Source organism: Cylas formicarius, unplaced genomic scaffold (genome assembly GCF_029955315.1).
Source record: "Cylas formicarius isolate icCylForm1 unplaced genomic scaffold, icCylForm1.1 PGA_scaffold_9__14_contigs__length_23061073, whole genome shotgun sequence".
In the NCBI taxonomy this organism is placed as follows: Eukaryota; Metazoa; Arthropoda; class Insecta; order Coleoptera; family Brentidae; genus Cylas; species Cylas formicarius.
This window is the reverse complement of record NW_026844365.1, coordinates 1,957,878-1,975,192: the sequence shown is the minus strand read 5'-3', so window position 1 is coordinate 1,975,192 and position 17,315 is coordinate 1,957,878. Positions and strand designations below refer to the sequence as shown.

The following is a 17,315-nucleotide window of genomic DNA, read 5'->3' as shown; positions in this document are numbered from 1 at the left end:
TCCAAATGCCATAACATTCGTTTGATTTCTGCCCCAGTCGTAACCATGCTTTTCCTCTTTGCAATAACTACTAAGATTCTATTATACTAAAATACTAAAATTATTTTAAAAAACAAGTCTCAAAGAAAATAAATTTCCTTAACACTCACAGGTCGACTTAAAAGACGATCCGTCATATCTTGGTTGGTTGGACATGGCACCACAGTTTACAGAGAGAAAACCCTAATCGCTCGCAGCTGGGCAAGATTGCTTTGGTCGTTCGCCCATTTCCCGGCAATCGCAGAAAATTTTCAGATATTCTCCGGCGTGAGAGTCAAATTAATCTGCGTGTTAAGTAAACGAAATAAAAAAAGTTTATTAAACTAACATAACCGGGAGAATCGGGCAGTTCCCGTCAGAAACTAAGCACTCGAAGCCACCCACAGCAAACGTGGCACCATAGTTTAGTTACTGAAAGTGCCACAGGCCGTGCCGTATGCCGGGTTGCATACGCTCGGCGACGAATCGTAAGCGCGCGACATTTCCCACGATGATTAAGCTAAGATCGTCGTAAATATCGGATCGAGCGAAATGCCGGTTCTCACGCGAAAGGTTTCGTCCTTTTCCGCGGGCGGGAAAATCCTGCGTCGAAGACGGCCAAGGCAGCTTTCTGCTCCGCGTAAAACAACGAAGTGGGAGACTTCCGCGCGTCACGAAAAATCGAATCGGCCGTAACTCGCTGAGAGCGACGTTGCCGCGTCTGCTTTACGCGACAGTATAGTGCTTTCGCAGATAGAAAGGGATGCGGCGCAGGGTCGGAATACCTGCATATTACAAAACACAAATTTATATTGTTCTACATATATTAAATCGGCTCGCTAACACTCACGGTTGCCACACAAAAATTTCAAACTAGATTTATAGCTTGTTCAAAATTCCATACTATATTAAAAGTAATGATAGAAATGTTAACATTTCTTTGAACCACAGATGATAGATATAAGCAGGAGATAGACCAGCAACTCTCGCAGCGCCCTCTAGTGCCTGGGGGAATCAGCTGGCTCCGATAAAGGGCGGAATTTTTACTTAGGCACATTGAATATAATTAATTAACATAGCAGTTATAAAAAATATTTTTGATGAGTGTGAAATGTGCCGCATAAAGTTTATTGGGTCAGATGTATTTTGTGTTTTTTGTTTTCTCTTTGAAACCGATAAATCGCACGAGAATCTGCCTTATTCGCAATATTTTTTTCAAAAGAGTGGTAAAATCGCCCATATATTTTAAAACACAAATTCATTTTTGAAAAGCGATATTAAAATTTGGCGAGAGCAGAGTAGCGGGAAATGGGCAAACTGCAGTACTCTGAGTTGAATTGAATCAACTGTTTCCTAGCGGCAGAACAGTGAAGTCAGTTTTGGTCGGTTTTAATATGTCAAATTTGGACGTTCAATGGGCTATCACTTTTGCACAACTTATATATCCGGATATAATATGAAAAATAAATACCAAAAGTCAATTCCAAGCAATGCAAGAACATGTTTTTATTGGATCACTTGTATTGCTAGTTGAAGACTATCTTTGTGTCAAAAATAGCAATTTAAAGTCATATAGTCGATATAGTCACAATCTGTACAGTTACAGTGCAATCGACGGATCTATATTTTATTTGTAGCTATTTTTGAAAACAGGTATTACGCGACTTGACAGAATAAGAATCGTTACTTACCGAAAACTAAAGTTCATCATATATTTTGGTTCTTTTTCTTCTTATTTAATTCTTTGGCCGCGGCTACATTCGGCCATACATACTTCGTTATTTTTTTTTAATTGCGCTTTGTTTCGCTGCTGCTTCATAAGGCAATTCGGCCAGGTTATGTTCAAGTTATATAACAAACTTTGGTTAAACCCTAATATTTTCTTCTCTGCTTTTCGGTAATGTGGGCAAGCGCTCTAAGGACACCCGCCCATTAGCGACGTTATCATCTTAACCCAACAATTCTCGTCATACAGTTTTATCCGCGTTAATTTTACATGGCATGCCATAAGTACACATTAATTGTTACTAGTACGATTCAATTGAATTTATCTAATTTCAAAAACAGGCTTGAAGTGTGGTATCATGTGTAATGTCATTCACGTAAAAGTGGGACCCTCCTCTCGCATAGTAGTCGTTTTTGGTGAACGTTCTAGCTTAGATTTACGTGTGCAGGCGGTATGGTCTGTTCATAGATATACGAAACGGACCAACTGCTTTTGAATGGGATTATCCAAGGATGGTCATTAACATACAACGCAACAAGATTATTACCTAAAGTTTCGGAATTTAAATTCAGGTAAAATTGTGGTCCGTAATAGAAAATAATTTTATACCTACCTGTTTTTAATATTCTTTGGTTTGGTTAAGTTTAAGTTTATTAGTAATCATTCTTATTTCGTGTATAATACAGCGTGTGTTGAATCGTGTGCGAATTATGCAAAATATGTGCGAGTCTAGTGTATCTCAGGAGATGCTCCCGCCCAAATGTAGAAAACACTATTCTATTGAGACTAAGGAAGTTATAAACAATGTTAATTTGACTCTCATTGAACGTGGTGCCAGCAAGTAAGCATCTTTAGAAGAAACGGCCACATTGACAAAAATTCCAAAATCAACTATATGGAAAATTGTGAATGCTGACATTTTCTCGAGTGTAGATGAAAGTGATCAAGATATACGGCGTAAAATTTACCAGTTATACGAGGAACAAAGCGTACCTACATTAGATATTATATTAATTAGGAGACTTGAAAAAGATGAAACCGGTGTTAAATGTGGTAGAACTACCTTATGGAAGTGTGTTCAACACATGGGTTTTAGATTTTTAAAAAATGACAAAAGGCAAGTTTCAATGGAATCTTTTAGAATTCGGAAATGGCGACTGGAATATCTAGAAAAACATAGGATTTACAGAGAACAACAAAGGCCAATTATTTACTTGGATGACACCTGGTTCGACGCTTATGATACGCCGGGTTGACTCAACTGATAAGTGTAAAAAAAACGCGCCATCAAAAAGAGGTAAAAGAATAAATATTTTGCATGCTGTCTCTAAAGATGGTTGGATTCCAAATGGACTTTCTTTGTCTGCGAAAAATGTTAAAGATTCTTCTTTGGATTACCATGGACACCACCGCCGATTTATTTGAAAGTTGGTTTAAAAACAAACTAGTTCCAAACATTCCTCCTAATAGCGCCATTCTAATGGACAATGCAATTTATCACAGTAGACAGTTGACCAAAACCCCTTCCTCATGTGACACAAAAGCAACAATCCAAAACTACATGTATAATAACGACATTTATTTTCACGAAGATTATACCAAAAAGCAATTAATTGAGGTTCTACAAAGCTTGAACCTACAAAAGGAATACGTCTGTGATAATTATGCAAAAAATCTAGGGCATACAGTTTTAAGGCTTCGACCTTACCACTGTATATTTAATCCCATTGACCATGTTTTGGCACCAACTGAAATCTGCCATTCGTCGTAACAATGTTTTCCCCGTGTTAACTCAAATGCCCTCAACTTATAGAAACCGAAGTTTTTAACATCCCTTCCCAAAGTTGGGCAAATTCTGTTAAACATATAGAAAAAGCAGAACAATCATATATCCATATTGCAAATAATATAGAACAAATAATAATAAGAACAGGCGATGATAGCGATAGTGATACTGATATATTATGTGAATAATTTTAAGTAATTTAAGTACGTAATAAATATAATTTGTAATTTTATTTTAGATTTAAACATAAATACATACATACATAAATAAATATTGTTTACTATCTTTCCTAACAAAACCCCAAATAATTAAATTCTAACCGAAGTACGGACCTGTTCGGCCATATTTCATTCTTACAGCTTGCCCGGGTCTTTCCTTACGAACAGACTTTATCGTTTATTCGCGAAAGCACCATACTGTAGTTTTTCGGCGCGCTACCGCGTCTCGGTACCACCTCGTGAACGGACCCGCGGTGTCCTTCGGTACCACGCGGTGCCAGTCTCCGGGCGCGGGTCACGCTCCCCCCCGCCCAAGGTACCATTAGACGCGACGGTACCGCGCCGGACGATGCGGCGCCCTGTAGGCACGGTGGTACTCCCAGGTACCGGCCCGAATGGGAAATTAAGCGGCCCATTACGAGCAAACGTCCTAATCCGACGCTTAGGAACTACCTGCGACGCGTTTTCGCGTAGGAAAGTGTCCCGCTTTCTAGAACCGGCGCGACGTTGCCTGATCGGTCGGGATTTCCCCGTCGCAGGGAGATCTCGTACCTGGGGTCGTACCCGTTCTCGGAGGCCGGCCACGCGGCTCATACCTGCGGCGCGCGCCTACAAAGACTTCCGTGGGTTCTTCTGCTCGCGTCGCTCTCCATTCAGTTCAGCTTCGGACGTAGCGAGATCGCAGGCGGCTATCGAGGGCGGCCACGTTTGTTTTTTTTTTCTCATACCAACGCCACGTCGTACGCGATCCGGTTGGCCGCGGGAATGTTCCCGTTGTTTTGTGTGTTATGAGGTTGCGCGTTTAGACGTTTATCGGACAGGGGCGGCGAGATGGGGTGGTTTTTCTCACGGACCTGTACGGCCGTAGTTTTGACAGTGAGTGCCTGGTGGACATTCGGGATGGGGGCGGACACGACGAGGCTCACGCCGGGTTCAGGTGAGCGACGGCGACGTTTGCCAAACGTCGGGGGTGGCGCGGGCGGCGTTGCCACGTCACCTACCCCGTAGAAAGTGTGTCGACGTGTCGGGAAGTTGTTTATAAATAATGGCGGCCGTTGACGCGGCCAGTAAAAGTTGGTTATGAGACTAAAAAAAACGTATAAATACGTATATTTAAATCGAACACCCTGTACGTTACTTCATTCATAGATACTCCTTTTTATACTCGATCACCCATACCGAGTGTTTGCGGATATATGGCTGGTTTTCCATAAAAAATATATAAAATAAAATTATTAACAGTGTGGATAATATCAAAAATGCGATATTGATATTGCCAATAGTTCCCGAAAGAACACTTAAAAAACAAAGCCGCAAAACACCCGAACTGTTTGATTAAGTTTCACATTGGTTATTTATTTAATTAAATTGATTTATTTACTTTTGCATGGCCGACCTAGATTTGCATGGCAAACTTGGATTTGCATGGCCAACTGACGTTGCCTTTGAAAACATCATTGCTTATAATACTTTGGTTAGTTGGGCTTCTTGGGTTATTGCGACTCAAAAAATGTGCATACATACGTTTTACTAACTTTTACTATTTGGTAAAACTCTGCATGCATAATTATAAGTTAAATATTGTTTTACCAAATATATTGAACCACTTAGGGACTTAACTGAATTTCCAAAAATTTCGCATTAGATTTTTTCACAGAAAAAAAAATTTATAAACCAAAATCCTCGCTACACTGGGGCGATTGCGCATAATAACTCAATAATATACAGCGTGTTCCATAAAAAAATAAAAGTTTAGGTTCCCTCATATTTCTGAATCACGCTATATTTCTCAAAATAATTTATTAATTAATTAATAACTTTTGGATTTAGCTTTTTTTTCTAAAACAACTTGGACGTCCTGTATAAGCAAACGGCATAAATAAAATAACAAATTCAGCACTATACTTTGCTTAGTGCAAATGGCGTCCCCCGTATATCATTTCATTTTTAGATTCTACTGAAGAACCAAAGTAGACTTCTTTCGGGTTTTGCTGATATATTTCGCAGATTTGAAGGGATCCTGATGGAACGTACAGGGAGTTTCAAAAATAACACTGGAAGTATTGTTAACGCTTTTTTTCCTAACCTAAAAACTCCAAAACTGATTTTATTTGAATTTAATAAATGTATTTAAATCAAAGGGGCATTTTTTATACAGGGTGTTTTCTAATTGAATACCGTTTTAAAAAGAAAACTTCATATGCACATATATTCTAAACGTCGTCACTTTTAAGATACATCTTAACTGTATTCAAAATAAAATGTATTTTTTTAATATCTCTAAAGCCACTTTGGATATTTTAATGAAATTTGGCACACACGGACTATATATCAAAAGGCATTATTTAGTGTACTGCAATTTTTAAAAAATACACCAGTGGCGGGCGTACAGAATTTCACCTAGCTATTTTGGCAGATATTGATGCTACGCCACTGATTTCTTTTAAAATAAAAATTATTTTTACAACCCCCAATCATTTCTAAAGAAATGTTATTTCTTGATTTGTTTCAAACCGATGTTAAAAAAAATAAAATCCTCTTTTCTGCATGGCCATAACCATATCGTTAATATGACAGCATGCAGGGAAATTCGTTTTTATCCTTAAGTGTCCTTCAGAAAAAAAAATAAAAGACTACTCTTTTTACTTTCACAGTTATAATGCATATACATATACATACATATCATTTCCCAACTTGCTGAATATGATATGGGACAATAGAAAATCGTGCAAAATTTTCCGAATCAAGACACGCGAGATATTCAGATTATTTCCAATTTTTCTATAGAATTGAAAACTGGTTCTTGAATTTCTGTTGTTCTTACAGTCCGATGCGCTCCTTTTAAATAAAATGTTCGCTTACTCTATTAGAAAAGCGTACACATACATAAAATGCATACCTGTCAACTCCTCATTTAAAACTGACATCTGTCAAACAACCGCCTTGACGACAGAATTCTTACAGACCCAGACCACTACAACAGTAAGAAATAATTATAAAGATTTCAAAAATATACCTCGGAGTTTATTTTTTTAAAGTATTTTAATAATGCTGTCACACTAACGGATAGAAGAAGATCAAGATGTTAAAAAAGTGGTATTGCAGATATAAAAATATATTTTATTTTTTTTAAAAATGGCCCAAAAATAGTCCCCTTAATTATCGACAATTAATTGGAAAACACCCCTTATATGTACATAAAAACACTCAAAACATTCAAAGAAGTACAAACGATTGGTTCATCGCAGTTGACTTTGGTCGAAGGGAATAAAAATAAATACTAGTCGAAATATTTTTTTTTTCGGATTTTTCTTAGCACAAGAAAGACTCATTAACGCTTTTCGCGAGTTTTAGAATGGAATTAAGTTGATTCGCTTTTTGTTTGCCCGTTTGTAACATAACCTCGAAAACGCGCCGCCCTACGTACCTGCGGTTAATTGACGGCCAAGATCGCTTCTCCGCTTCGCCGGACAAAAACTGGACTTCCTTATTAAGGCCTATTTAAACGTTCGGCCGGCGACGAGACGACCTGGTACGGCGATATTTTTCTTTCGAAACGTGAGACGGAAATTTCCGCGTCGATTTTCAGTTTCTTTTTCCCGCGCTCATTGTCGGCGAACAATAATGGGTAATCGCGGCCAATTGCACTTTCTAGGTGCGTTATTCTAGATTCGAAATGTTACAGGGTGTTAATACTATCCGAAATGCGGTATAACGAAGGGCAAATGTTTTCAATACGTTTGTCCGCCGTGTGTTGAGAAAAAGAAGAAGAATGGTCCGTGGGCGGAGACGATTTCCGCCATCCGTGGCCCATTAAACTAATACATCATTTTCCACGCAAAATTCGGAATTTTCCGCGGATGCGTCATTTTTTTTTAATAGCGAGTGGCGTCGTATAGAACTTAACCGTTATCTAGTGCCTCGTTTGGTCTTTTTCCAATCCTTTTAGCGTTAATTATCCCTTCGTTTGTGCAAATTAAGCGTTATACGTCGCCGAAGGTCATCATAACCTCACTTGCTTGCTTCAAAATTGTCACTTTTAAAATGGCCCTTTTACTAATCTCTTTTACCAATGCGATAGTTCGCGAGTCGGAGTATACTAAAAGTCGGTAGATAATGCAGACAGCGATAAATGGACGTGGAAGACCAATACAACAATCGACAAAGAGCAACAACAATGAATTTTAAGAAAAATCTTAACATATAATGACCTGTTTTACCAAGATTAATACCAAGTAAATAACCTTCTCTGGCAGGTCAAATTTGGAACGCGAAGCCCAAGTGAGAAGCTTATTCCACCCAAACCACGAAGAAAGACTTCGATTTTAATATAATTTACTATTAAATCGAAGGAACGTTAAAAGTTCCCCGTCTAATGTATGCCTAAACTGTACCGTACGCTCGATAGCTCGCGTTCCATACGCTGAACTTTCTCTTCCTCTAGCATATTGCTAGATCACGATCGAATCCGCAAAATTCTAAAATTCAATCCGCAGAGTTTTTCGTTCTCTCGCAAACCGCCAGCACGCTATTTACGTGATGTACGTAAGACGTAAGACGGACGCAGCACGATACGGCCGTACCCACTTGTATACTCGCCACATAACCTCAATGTATTTGAAGAAGTTTAAGGGAATTCTTCTTCCGATTTCGCTTCTCGTGAGGAGAAAGCATAGAGAGTCATTTTAATTTGTTTGTTTTTGCAATAGAATATTTGTGTAAAAGGACTGTATTTTCAACCGCTTCGTATATAATTTTGTGGATATTTCGCATAGTCTATCGAAGGTAAGTAAAAACAAAGTTATTTGCTCGGCTGAGCTGATCTGGTTGGAATTTGTGACTTTGACGCAAGCGGTTGTTTGCCTGTTGTTATTGTTTTGAATGTTTTTTCTGCAGTGAGAACACAGAGGAGTACGGGGAATTCTTAACAACCAACAGTAACGGTAAGTTGAAATAAAAATTGTTTTTTATTTTATTTTCTTGATCAATATTTTTCTAATAAATGTTAATATAAGGAAGTGCTGTACATGTTTATTTATTCCTGTTTTATAGATTTTCCTGGACGTTTAAGATAATCCACAACCAGTAAGTATCATTGCTTATAGAACGTTGGCTCACACTGTAGCGCTAGTAACTACTCGATGGCGAAGATAGACACAGGTTTAACAACTCCGTTTATGTCGCAAAATTCGCCTAAATTGCGACGATATCTGCAGAGAAATCCATTTCAGCCGCCACGGTTAGTAATTTGTTACGAGGACCCTGGCATTCCGGGGAACCGTCTCCCCTTGGCGCTTTTTAAATGTTTATTCCGCCATGTTTTGCCTTTATTTCCTAAGTTCCCTTCGAACCTGTTCTGAAATATCGCTAGCGATACACCTAGCACTGTCACGACAGGCCACATGTATTCGTGGTGTATCTCTAGGGCGCACCAACTCTACTTATTAACATTTTTGGTCAGTACCATGGGTTAATAGCGAAAATGAAAAAAAAACTAATATGCGAAGTAGTTTTATGTAATTTATTACATAAAAACACTTATAATTAAAAAAAAAACATTATTATTATTATTCAAAAATCTAAAAATTCTTAAAGAATATCAAAATAAAACAACTGATCAACATTCTTACTGATTTTTGTTAAAACAAATCTTACAAAAATGAGGACACTCTTCGCATTGATCACAAGCAGTGATAACCCGAGAAGCCGTTTTTTTTACCCCATCGACTATTTTTCCTTTTTTGCCATGCAACTGGTAGCAGATAGAACATCTAGCTCTTTTTTCCTGTTCATGGGTGCGTTACATTTGCCTTAATTCTCCTACTTGTAGTTTGGGCAGTTTGGTCATCAGGGAAAGTTGGTACTTCTAGTAGCGACGAAACCACACTTTGTCTAAAGGTTGTTATGTTTACTGAATTGAGATTGTATAAAAAGTGTGCGTTTACCAGTCCAGTACTCCAAATTATTTCATTTATTACATCTTCTAAGAGCTTATAATAGGACGCCAACTGGTCACTAACATCGACTGAAGACTTGACCCCGTCATAATCGACGATACATTTGGGTTTTATTTTTTCAATTTTTTGCCTATTTTTGGTAACCACAGTTCCCGTTCCCAAATGGCATGTTCGTTACACCCTCTGGAGATTCCTTGGCAATGATTTCGCCTCTTGCTAATTTGGCATTCTTTATCTCTTGAGGAATAAAATTTCGATTGGGGCGTAACGTACCCACGAGGTCCTCGGCCAGTTTTAAGGTTACATTTTCAGATGCGTCCTATCATCAGTTACGAGGTTAGCGCCAAAAAAATTATTAAAGAAAAGCTGGATGATGTGTACGGCCAAAGTTCTCCTTAGTATTCTGTAGTGATGGAATGGGCAACTGAAGATATTGTTGCGATTGTGGAAGCGGTGGTATTGAGTGATCGACGTTTAAAGGTCAAGGAAATCTCAGAAATTACTAAGCTTTCTGATACAAGTGTTCGTCGAATCCTGCATGATTATTTAGGTATGGTTAGTGCAAGATGGGTTCCTAAAAACCATTTGGCTATTCAAAAACAACGCCGTGTCGAGTGTGCGCGGTCTTTTTTGGAATTCTTTGGGTCGGAACCGAAGCCTGTGATAGAAACTATTGTGACGGGAGATGAAACTATGGTTCTCTATTATGATCCTCTATCGAAAAAAGAATCAATGGAGTGGCGCCGTAAGGGTGAAGCACCTCCAAGAAAATTCATGATACGTTCCATGTATAACCCTTATCGGTACATAATTTATATAGTTTTTGTTCTATTTTAGTTTGTAAATAATTATTCTTGTTGTGTCACGACAAAAGAAGTGGACGACGAAAGGAGTGGACTAAAATACGAAGTGTGTTACATCGTTGTAATCGGAATAGGATATTTTATTAGACACATATATAATATACAGGGTGTTCCGTTTAAAAAAATACGATGCAGGCTTATATGTCAGAAAATTGATGGTGTTTCGTCTTATACGTCACTTGGCTACTAACCCTACATTTTGTTTTTTTGTTCACCTTGATATCTCTAAAAACAAAAAAGTTTCAGCCAATTAAAATGTTGTCAAGATAAATCGAACGCGCGGTACCATATACTACTGCTATGTGTCGCCGCAGAGTCTTTCGCCATTTTAATTTTCGGGGACGCCCTGTATAGCGCGTGTCGCCGCTCCGGACATGTAAATAACTGTATCTACCTGAAGGAAAGGTCAACGTACCAACAGCGCCTACCACCATCGCGGTGTCGACGGTACGTTTAGAGAAAACTAGGTCCCCGCGGTCCGGTCGTAAATGACGAGTCCGCCGGTAAAGTCGTGACGCTCGAATTTGGCGCCGCGACGCCTATAGTTCGTTCGTTAGCGACAGGGAGTAGAATTTGATTTTTTTTCTTTTCTGTTTTAAAAAGGCTTTAAAAACTTAATAAATATGAACTAAAAGTTCAGATTTTCACGAAATTTTTATTAATCAGAAAATCAGAAAATTATAAAGTAGTAAAACGGTTGTGAATTAAAAAATGTCTTGTGAACAAGGATTTCATTTATATTTTGATACATATCGACAGAGGTTAGTAACAGGGCAATGGCAAAAAATGTTTGCACGAAAGTTGCGTGTTTTCTTTGGCTACTTTCTTCTGAGGTGTATCAATAAAAACATATGAGCATCGCAAATTTAAAAAAATTCAACAACTTCAATTTTTGTTAACATTTAGTACTATTTCCAATATATGCAGATGCATTTTGCAGTTTTTGAAACTAATTTGAGTTTATTATTAAAAACCATATATTTTTATATAAAAAGCTTTTGCGCAAAACTCTCTACATATATTTTGGATGGTCTATTTTGGTTTGTAGCAGCAAGTTGTTTCGTAGCATAATTAGAATCTAGACGCTCTTTTATGTTCGTTAATGTGTTTCTTGAAGGATCTACCTGTTTGTCAAATATAAATTTTTTGGACACTTCGTTTTATTGTTTTTTAAAAATTTTCCTACTGTGTTGTCAGTTCGGAAAGCTATTTTTAAACCACATTTTGACAAATGTTTTGAAACTTTTTCACTGGGTTCTCCTATGTATGTAATTGCTTTAAATTGTTCGTGTTCTGTATTAGGTTTCGGATAAATAGTTTACTGTTGTCTGGATTTGTTTTTTATTTATAATTTCATCGCTGGACGGATTGTAGCCGTTTTTCAGTGCAATTTGCTTAGTGATTTTAAGTTTTTTTATGTAATTTTGTGTTGGGAGTGACGTATTAAGAAGTCGGTGTATAAAAGAGTGAAATGCAATGCAAATGTGTGTATAAGGGTGAGTTGAGCTGTTATCTATGATTGTGTCCTTGTGTGAAGGTTTATGGTAAATGGAAAACTCTAATTTGTTTTGCGTTTTCGTGATAGTTCAGTCTAAAAAATTAATAGTTATCCTGTTCAATCTCGATAGTAAATTTTATATGATTATGTAATACGTTAATGTAATTTAAAAAAGAATTCAATTGTTTGTCCGTTCCAACAAAGCAAGCTAAGACATAATCCACGTACCTATACCACCATAGAAAACTTTTACTTAAGAGATGTTCCAAATTATCCATAAAAATCTCGGCTAACAAAGGACTAAGTGGGTTTCCCATAATCAAACCTTCATTAGAGATGTAAATCTGCCTATTAAATTCAAATTCATTCATTTTGGTCTAAAGATGCTATTATGCAATCTAATAAATCTTGTTTCACCAATGGGTTCACCTGTTTCCGAGTGAGGGTGAAATCTAATCTATCACATCCATAGGTGGAATGCTGGGAAATAAGTTTTGTACATCAAAAGAAAATAGTGCTGCGTTTGAAGGGATTTTGATATCTTTAATTTTGTTGATTAATTCAAAAGAACTTTTTATTGCAAATTTTCGTTTAAAATCTTAAAAAATAATAAATCGAAAAGTCCAAAATCCCAAAGATCCGGTGTCTACAGGTTGAATTGCGGATCTTGTCCTAAAACTTATATTGGACAAACGGGTAGATCCTTCAAGAAACGCATTAACGATATTTTACATTCAGCCACAAAAAGTAGAAAATGAAATTTATTGGAAGCCATGGAGATTAACAAAATGAGATATTCAAATGTATTGCTTAACGTTCAATTAGATTTGAACTTAAATTCTCACAACAACATTAATTAAGGTTTTATGGTCATTTTATTGTAAATATTACATTTGATAAAGACACGCTGTCGTGGAAAAAATTGTCATGGGAAAATGTGTAATTTCGTGAAAATCTGAACTTTTTGTTCTTATTTATTTTGTTAATTGGATTTTCATCAAGTTAAAAGCGACCTCAGTTCAAAAAAAAAAGCTTTAAAAACTCCCTTCCTTTAGAAACGATTTTGGATTGTAAAAATAATTTTTATTTTAAAAAAATCAGTGGCGTAGCATCAATGCCTGCCAAATAGAATAACCAAAATGCCTCTTGACGTGTGGGCCAAATTTCATTAAAATATCTAAGGTGGTCAATGGGCGAATGATCCTGGTAGTCGTGCCCAACAGCTATCTGTGAAACGCATCATTGAATTGAATCTAAGGTGGTATTCTCTATCTCAAAAATTAAGACGTTTAGGACATGTTTTCGTATGAAGTTTTCTTTTTAAAATAGACCCTGTATATTTTTTTGATTTCCTAAACCGGTGTCGCATGAGGCGCAACGTGAATATTTTCTTTCTGCGGTCTGTAGAAACGTCACTTTAATTTCTCGATTAAAATGATTATATTAAAAGTCATTCGAAGTACCCATCACCGTATTCACCACAAAACCTAAAAATATTTAAAGAAGAGGAGCTCCGATACAACTTTGCCTACTGTTTATTACGCCAAAACCGCGGGCCCTTATAGAACACACTCCCGAACAGACCCTTATCCTAGGATTTTATCTACCTACACTAACAAGCGGGAAATAAGTATGTTTTCAATCTTTTTCGCCGACCAATTCTTGAAACATGTACTTAATTAAATTAGTACAAAATACATAGTATCATTATTAATATATACAATATTAATAACAAAGTATCAGTCACTTAAAAAATCGTCACCTGGTTCAATAGTTGATCACTTTTCTTTGACTGCTATTGGCCACGTATGCCAGGATCATTCGGCCATTTCCTCTTTGAATGGTGACTGACTTCCTTGCGAGGATGCCTTAATTAAAAGGGACTCGAAGGGACCATCACCCTCCTGGGGGAATAGAAAAAAACCTTTAATAAGCGGAAGAAATATTTAACTCGCCAAAGCAAAGAATAGCGAGAGAAATATGAAGAGCGACAATGCAAATATATTTTAGGTTAGGATGAACTCTGCCATTGTATCAAAGTCGACTTAAAAAACGCTGCGTAATTACATAAGAATTTTTGTTCTTCAAGTATGTTATGTTTATGATATATCATTACTACTTTGACATGTAGTTACTAAGAAATACTTTCTTGTAATCATCAATTTTTTCGTAGCCGACTACATCACGCAGTAACATTGTATTCTGTGGTTCGTATTTTTTTTATAATCTATGTTCTAAAATGTCCAAATAAGTTTATTTAAAATAATAAATTCAGGCAATATATACAACGTGAAAAATACAACTTTGGCTCGTATCAAAAAAATATCAAGAAAATAACATTTAGTTGATTTTATTACATTTTAAAGAGGCAAGCGATATAAAAAATACAATAAAACGATTCACTTACTCGTTAGAGTGGTATGATGGAACATTCTACGTTAACTTGAGGACATTTCATACTTTTTCCTTTCGTTTCCTCAAGAGATCGCAGATTGCTTCGTAACCGAGTTCTTCTTCTTTTTTTTGTGTCGATGCCCGCATCCGAGGAAACCGCCATTATTCGCCATTACGCGTTTCCTCGTCGCCCCGTCACATAACCTAATTCTTCTTCTGTTACGAACAAAAAACCGTTAAAAGTGTTAAAACGTCATCGCGTCGCCCTCAGTTAGTTATTTACTTGGGACGTTCGTCGTTCCGGCAACGGCATCGATTGTTTTCGCCGCCCAAGGCCGCCAACTTTGTTAAATTGTTAAATAATAATGTTTATCGATCTATCACGATCGCCCGGGGGCGCGCGGACCTCCGACGCCACGCATTTTTTCCGTCGAGGGGAACCTCGACAAGCCGGCAACGTCGCAGCGCCGGAGGCGTCGCGGGAAATGGTACCGGCAGGTACTCGCCGCTCCGCGCTGCCCCCGTTCGACTTTTTCGAATCGGTTTGCGACGCGGACAGTTACAGCGCCAGTGGCGGACGTCGCCCGCCTATATGTAGTATTTCGGGAAAGAAAGTCCCAACCAAACTGTCGCATCTTGACCACCCTCGTATCTACGTTCTCTTTTGAGTGCTTAAGGATTATTCCCGTGGAATCCAGTTGGCGTAGTTTGTTTGTTTTTTACTTTCCGTTTCTTAGTTATGAAGAAAACACACCGTACATTATTTTTCATACAATTTTTTACATTAACTGGAAATCATTTAAGCTTTCCGGAAATGCGTATTAGTATAAAGTTATTTTGAAAATTAAGCTGAAAATTCAATTTTGTTCATTTTTTAACTTTATTTGTAGCAGTAGACTTAAATCAACTAAAAATAAGATACATCTAAACATATTTTTTGAATAACCATATTTTATTAATATCATAAATATTATTTTATTGTACTGTCAACTAGATAGGTTGCTATGACCCATCCATTAAAAACAAAAAAGCGAATATGTCAAATACTTACGAGGTTGCCAGTTTTTTTTTAATTACCTATCCAGTTGTTCTTTCTGTGTTTATTTCATTTTAATCAATTTTCTATAATAATGGCAATGTATGAAAATACAGAAAAATATATTTGAAAACCACCCTCGTATCTGCGTTGTCTTTTAAGTTATCGAAAAGTTTAAAACAACGTTCTTAAGGGTTATTCCCGTGGAATCCAGTGGCGTAGTTTGCTTTTTTGATTGTTTTAACCTATATATTTTATAAGTGGAAACATTCTGTAGATTATTTTTTATATTAATTGGAAATCATTTAAGCTTTTCAGAAATACATATTAGTATAAAGTTGTTTTGAAAATTAAGCTCAAAATTCAATTTTGTTCATTTTTTTACTTTATTTGTAGCATTAGGTGATTGTAAATCAACTAAATCAACTCATCAACTCTTTATTTAATTTCGAAAAAACAGGACGAAAATATATTTTTTTAAATAATGACGTGTTACTGAAAAATATGTTTGAAAACGAGAAACTATTAATAAAAAGAATATTTTATACATTAACACTGACAATTAGTTTTTTTTAGTGTTGTTACTTATTTTGAACCCTGTATATTCGCTTATGGTATGACTCTCAAATAGGGGAGCTATGTTTTTAACAGGAAAAAGGGGGAAAATTAATTTCTCGAAAACCGCTAAAGATGAGGTTAGGTTTTTCAGAGATTAATTTTCCATTGTTTCCATATTTGAATTCGTCGAGGGCTGAAATGTTCGTTCTGTACCACACGGGGGCGTTAAAAATGTGCGCTGGAAACAAAAGTAATGATTTTTTTCCTCAATTGATTAAGTAAATCAAAGAACTTTGAGTTTTCCATTAATTAGTTTAACATTAAATGTTCGAAATTTCGCAAACCGAACGGTTTCTGTGTGTACCCTTGCGATTTAATTACGCGCCACAATCTGGCGTCCAATTAACTCGCGTAAGAAAAACAAAGTAGTGCCGAAGAAATGCTGCCGCGACCCATATTCGGACGTAATTGTCGACGATTAATTATTCAACGTAAAAGCGGAAGGCGGAGCCCATTATAATTGGCAAGGTGTTTAATTAGCGACGTTTCCACGAAAAATATTCGCAATAGACAACCTTATAACAGATACGCTCAAAATTACTGCCACTTTCTATGCCGAAGAAGTTTTCCTGCGTTTTTCTCCCGCTGACAGCGGGCGCACTAATTCCTTCTTCGGAATTGCTTATAAATCCTTATAATTTACGAAATTCCTTAGAAATCCTGGGAATTCTTCGAAAATTCTATTTTGTTTCCTGGGAACTCTTCGAAATTCCTTGGAGTGCTTGGAAATTCTTCGCAATTCCTCCGAAATTCTTTGGAATTCTTCGGAATTCCATTAAAATTCAATATTCAAAAATAAATTTGGGTAATATAAGATGTAGCACGTTAAACAGAAAGTTGACAAATGGAAAAAAAACGAAATTCCTTTTAATTTCTGGGAATTCTTTGAAATAACGTTGGGTGTCTGGGAATTATTCGGAATTCCCTAGAAATCCTGGGAACCTATCGAAATTTTTCGGAGTGCGTTGGGAAATCTTTGAAATGCCTTGGAATTCCTGTGAATTCCTTGTCCGAGGTTAAGTCAATCAAACAATTGATATTACCTTATTCAAAAATAAATGAAGTGCGCCACTGAGTTCTGCATTTTATGATTTAGACGGTGGAATTCTTCGAAATTCCGTTGATTGTCTGGGAATTATTCGGAATTCCCTATAAATCCTGGGAATTCATAAAAATTTGTTGGAGTACCTGGGAATTCTTC

The 17,315-nt window shown here is 36.8% G+C and overlaps 1 protein-coding gene and 2 long non-coding RNA genes across 5 annotated transcripts in view; 1 reads left to right on the top strand and 2 right to left on the bottom strand.

Annotated features, from left to right (window-relative positions):
- Positions 1-4,406: 4,406 nt before the first annotated feature.
- The window catches only part of LOC132707404 (low-density lipoprotein receptor-related protein 2), a 38,275-nt gene continuing 25,366 nt past the window's right edge, over positions 4,407-17,315 (top strand). The window contains exon 1 of the mRNA XM_060679251.1: positions 4,407-4,685. Within this exon, the coding sequence (XP_060535234.1) occupies positions 4,580-4,685 (106 nt within the window). The 5' untranslated portion in view covers positions 4,407-4,579. The remainder of the gene's footprint in view (positions 4,686-17,315) is intronic.
- LOC132707405 (uncharacterized) lies at positions 6,360-7,614 on the bottom strand. The gene is made up of 3 exons (XR_009619733.1): positions 7,176-7,614; positions 6,648-6,722; positions 6,360-6,586 (listed from the first exon to the last, which is right to left on the bottom strand). It is a non-coding gene; the product is annotated as an uncharacterized LOC132707405 (long non-coding RNA).
- LOC132707636 (uncharacterized) lies at positions 7,780-17,043 on the bottom strand. 3 transcript variants are annotated; one of them, XR_009619762.1, is made up of 3 exons: positions 14,474-17,043; positions 9,694-13,970; positions 7,780-9,640 (listed from the first exon to the last, which is right to left on the bottom strand). It is a non-coding gene; the product is annotated as an uncharacterized LOC132707636 (long non-coding RNA). The 3 variants fall into 3 exon arrangements; XR_009619763.1 differs by having other exon boundaries at positions 7,780-10,793; positions 10,855-13,970; XR_009619764.1 differs by having other exon boundaries at positions 7,780-13,970; positions 14,474-14,676; positions 14,744-17,030.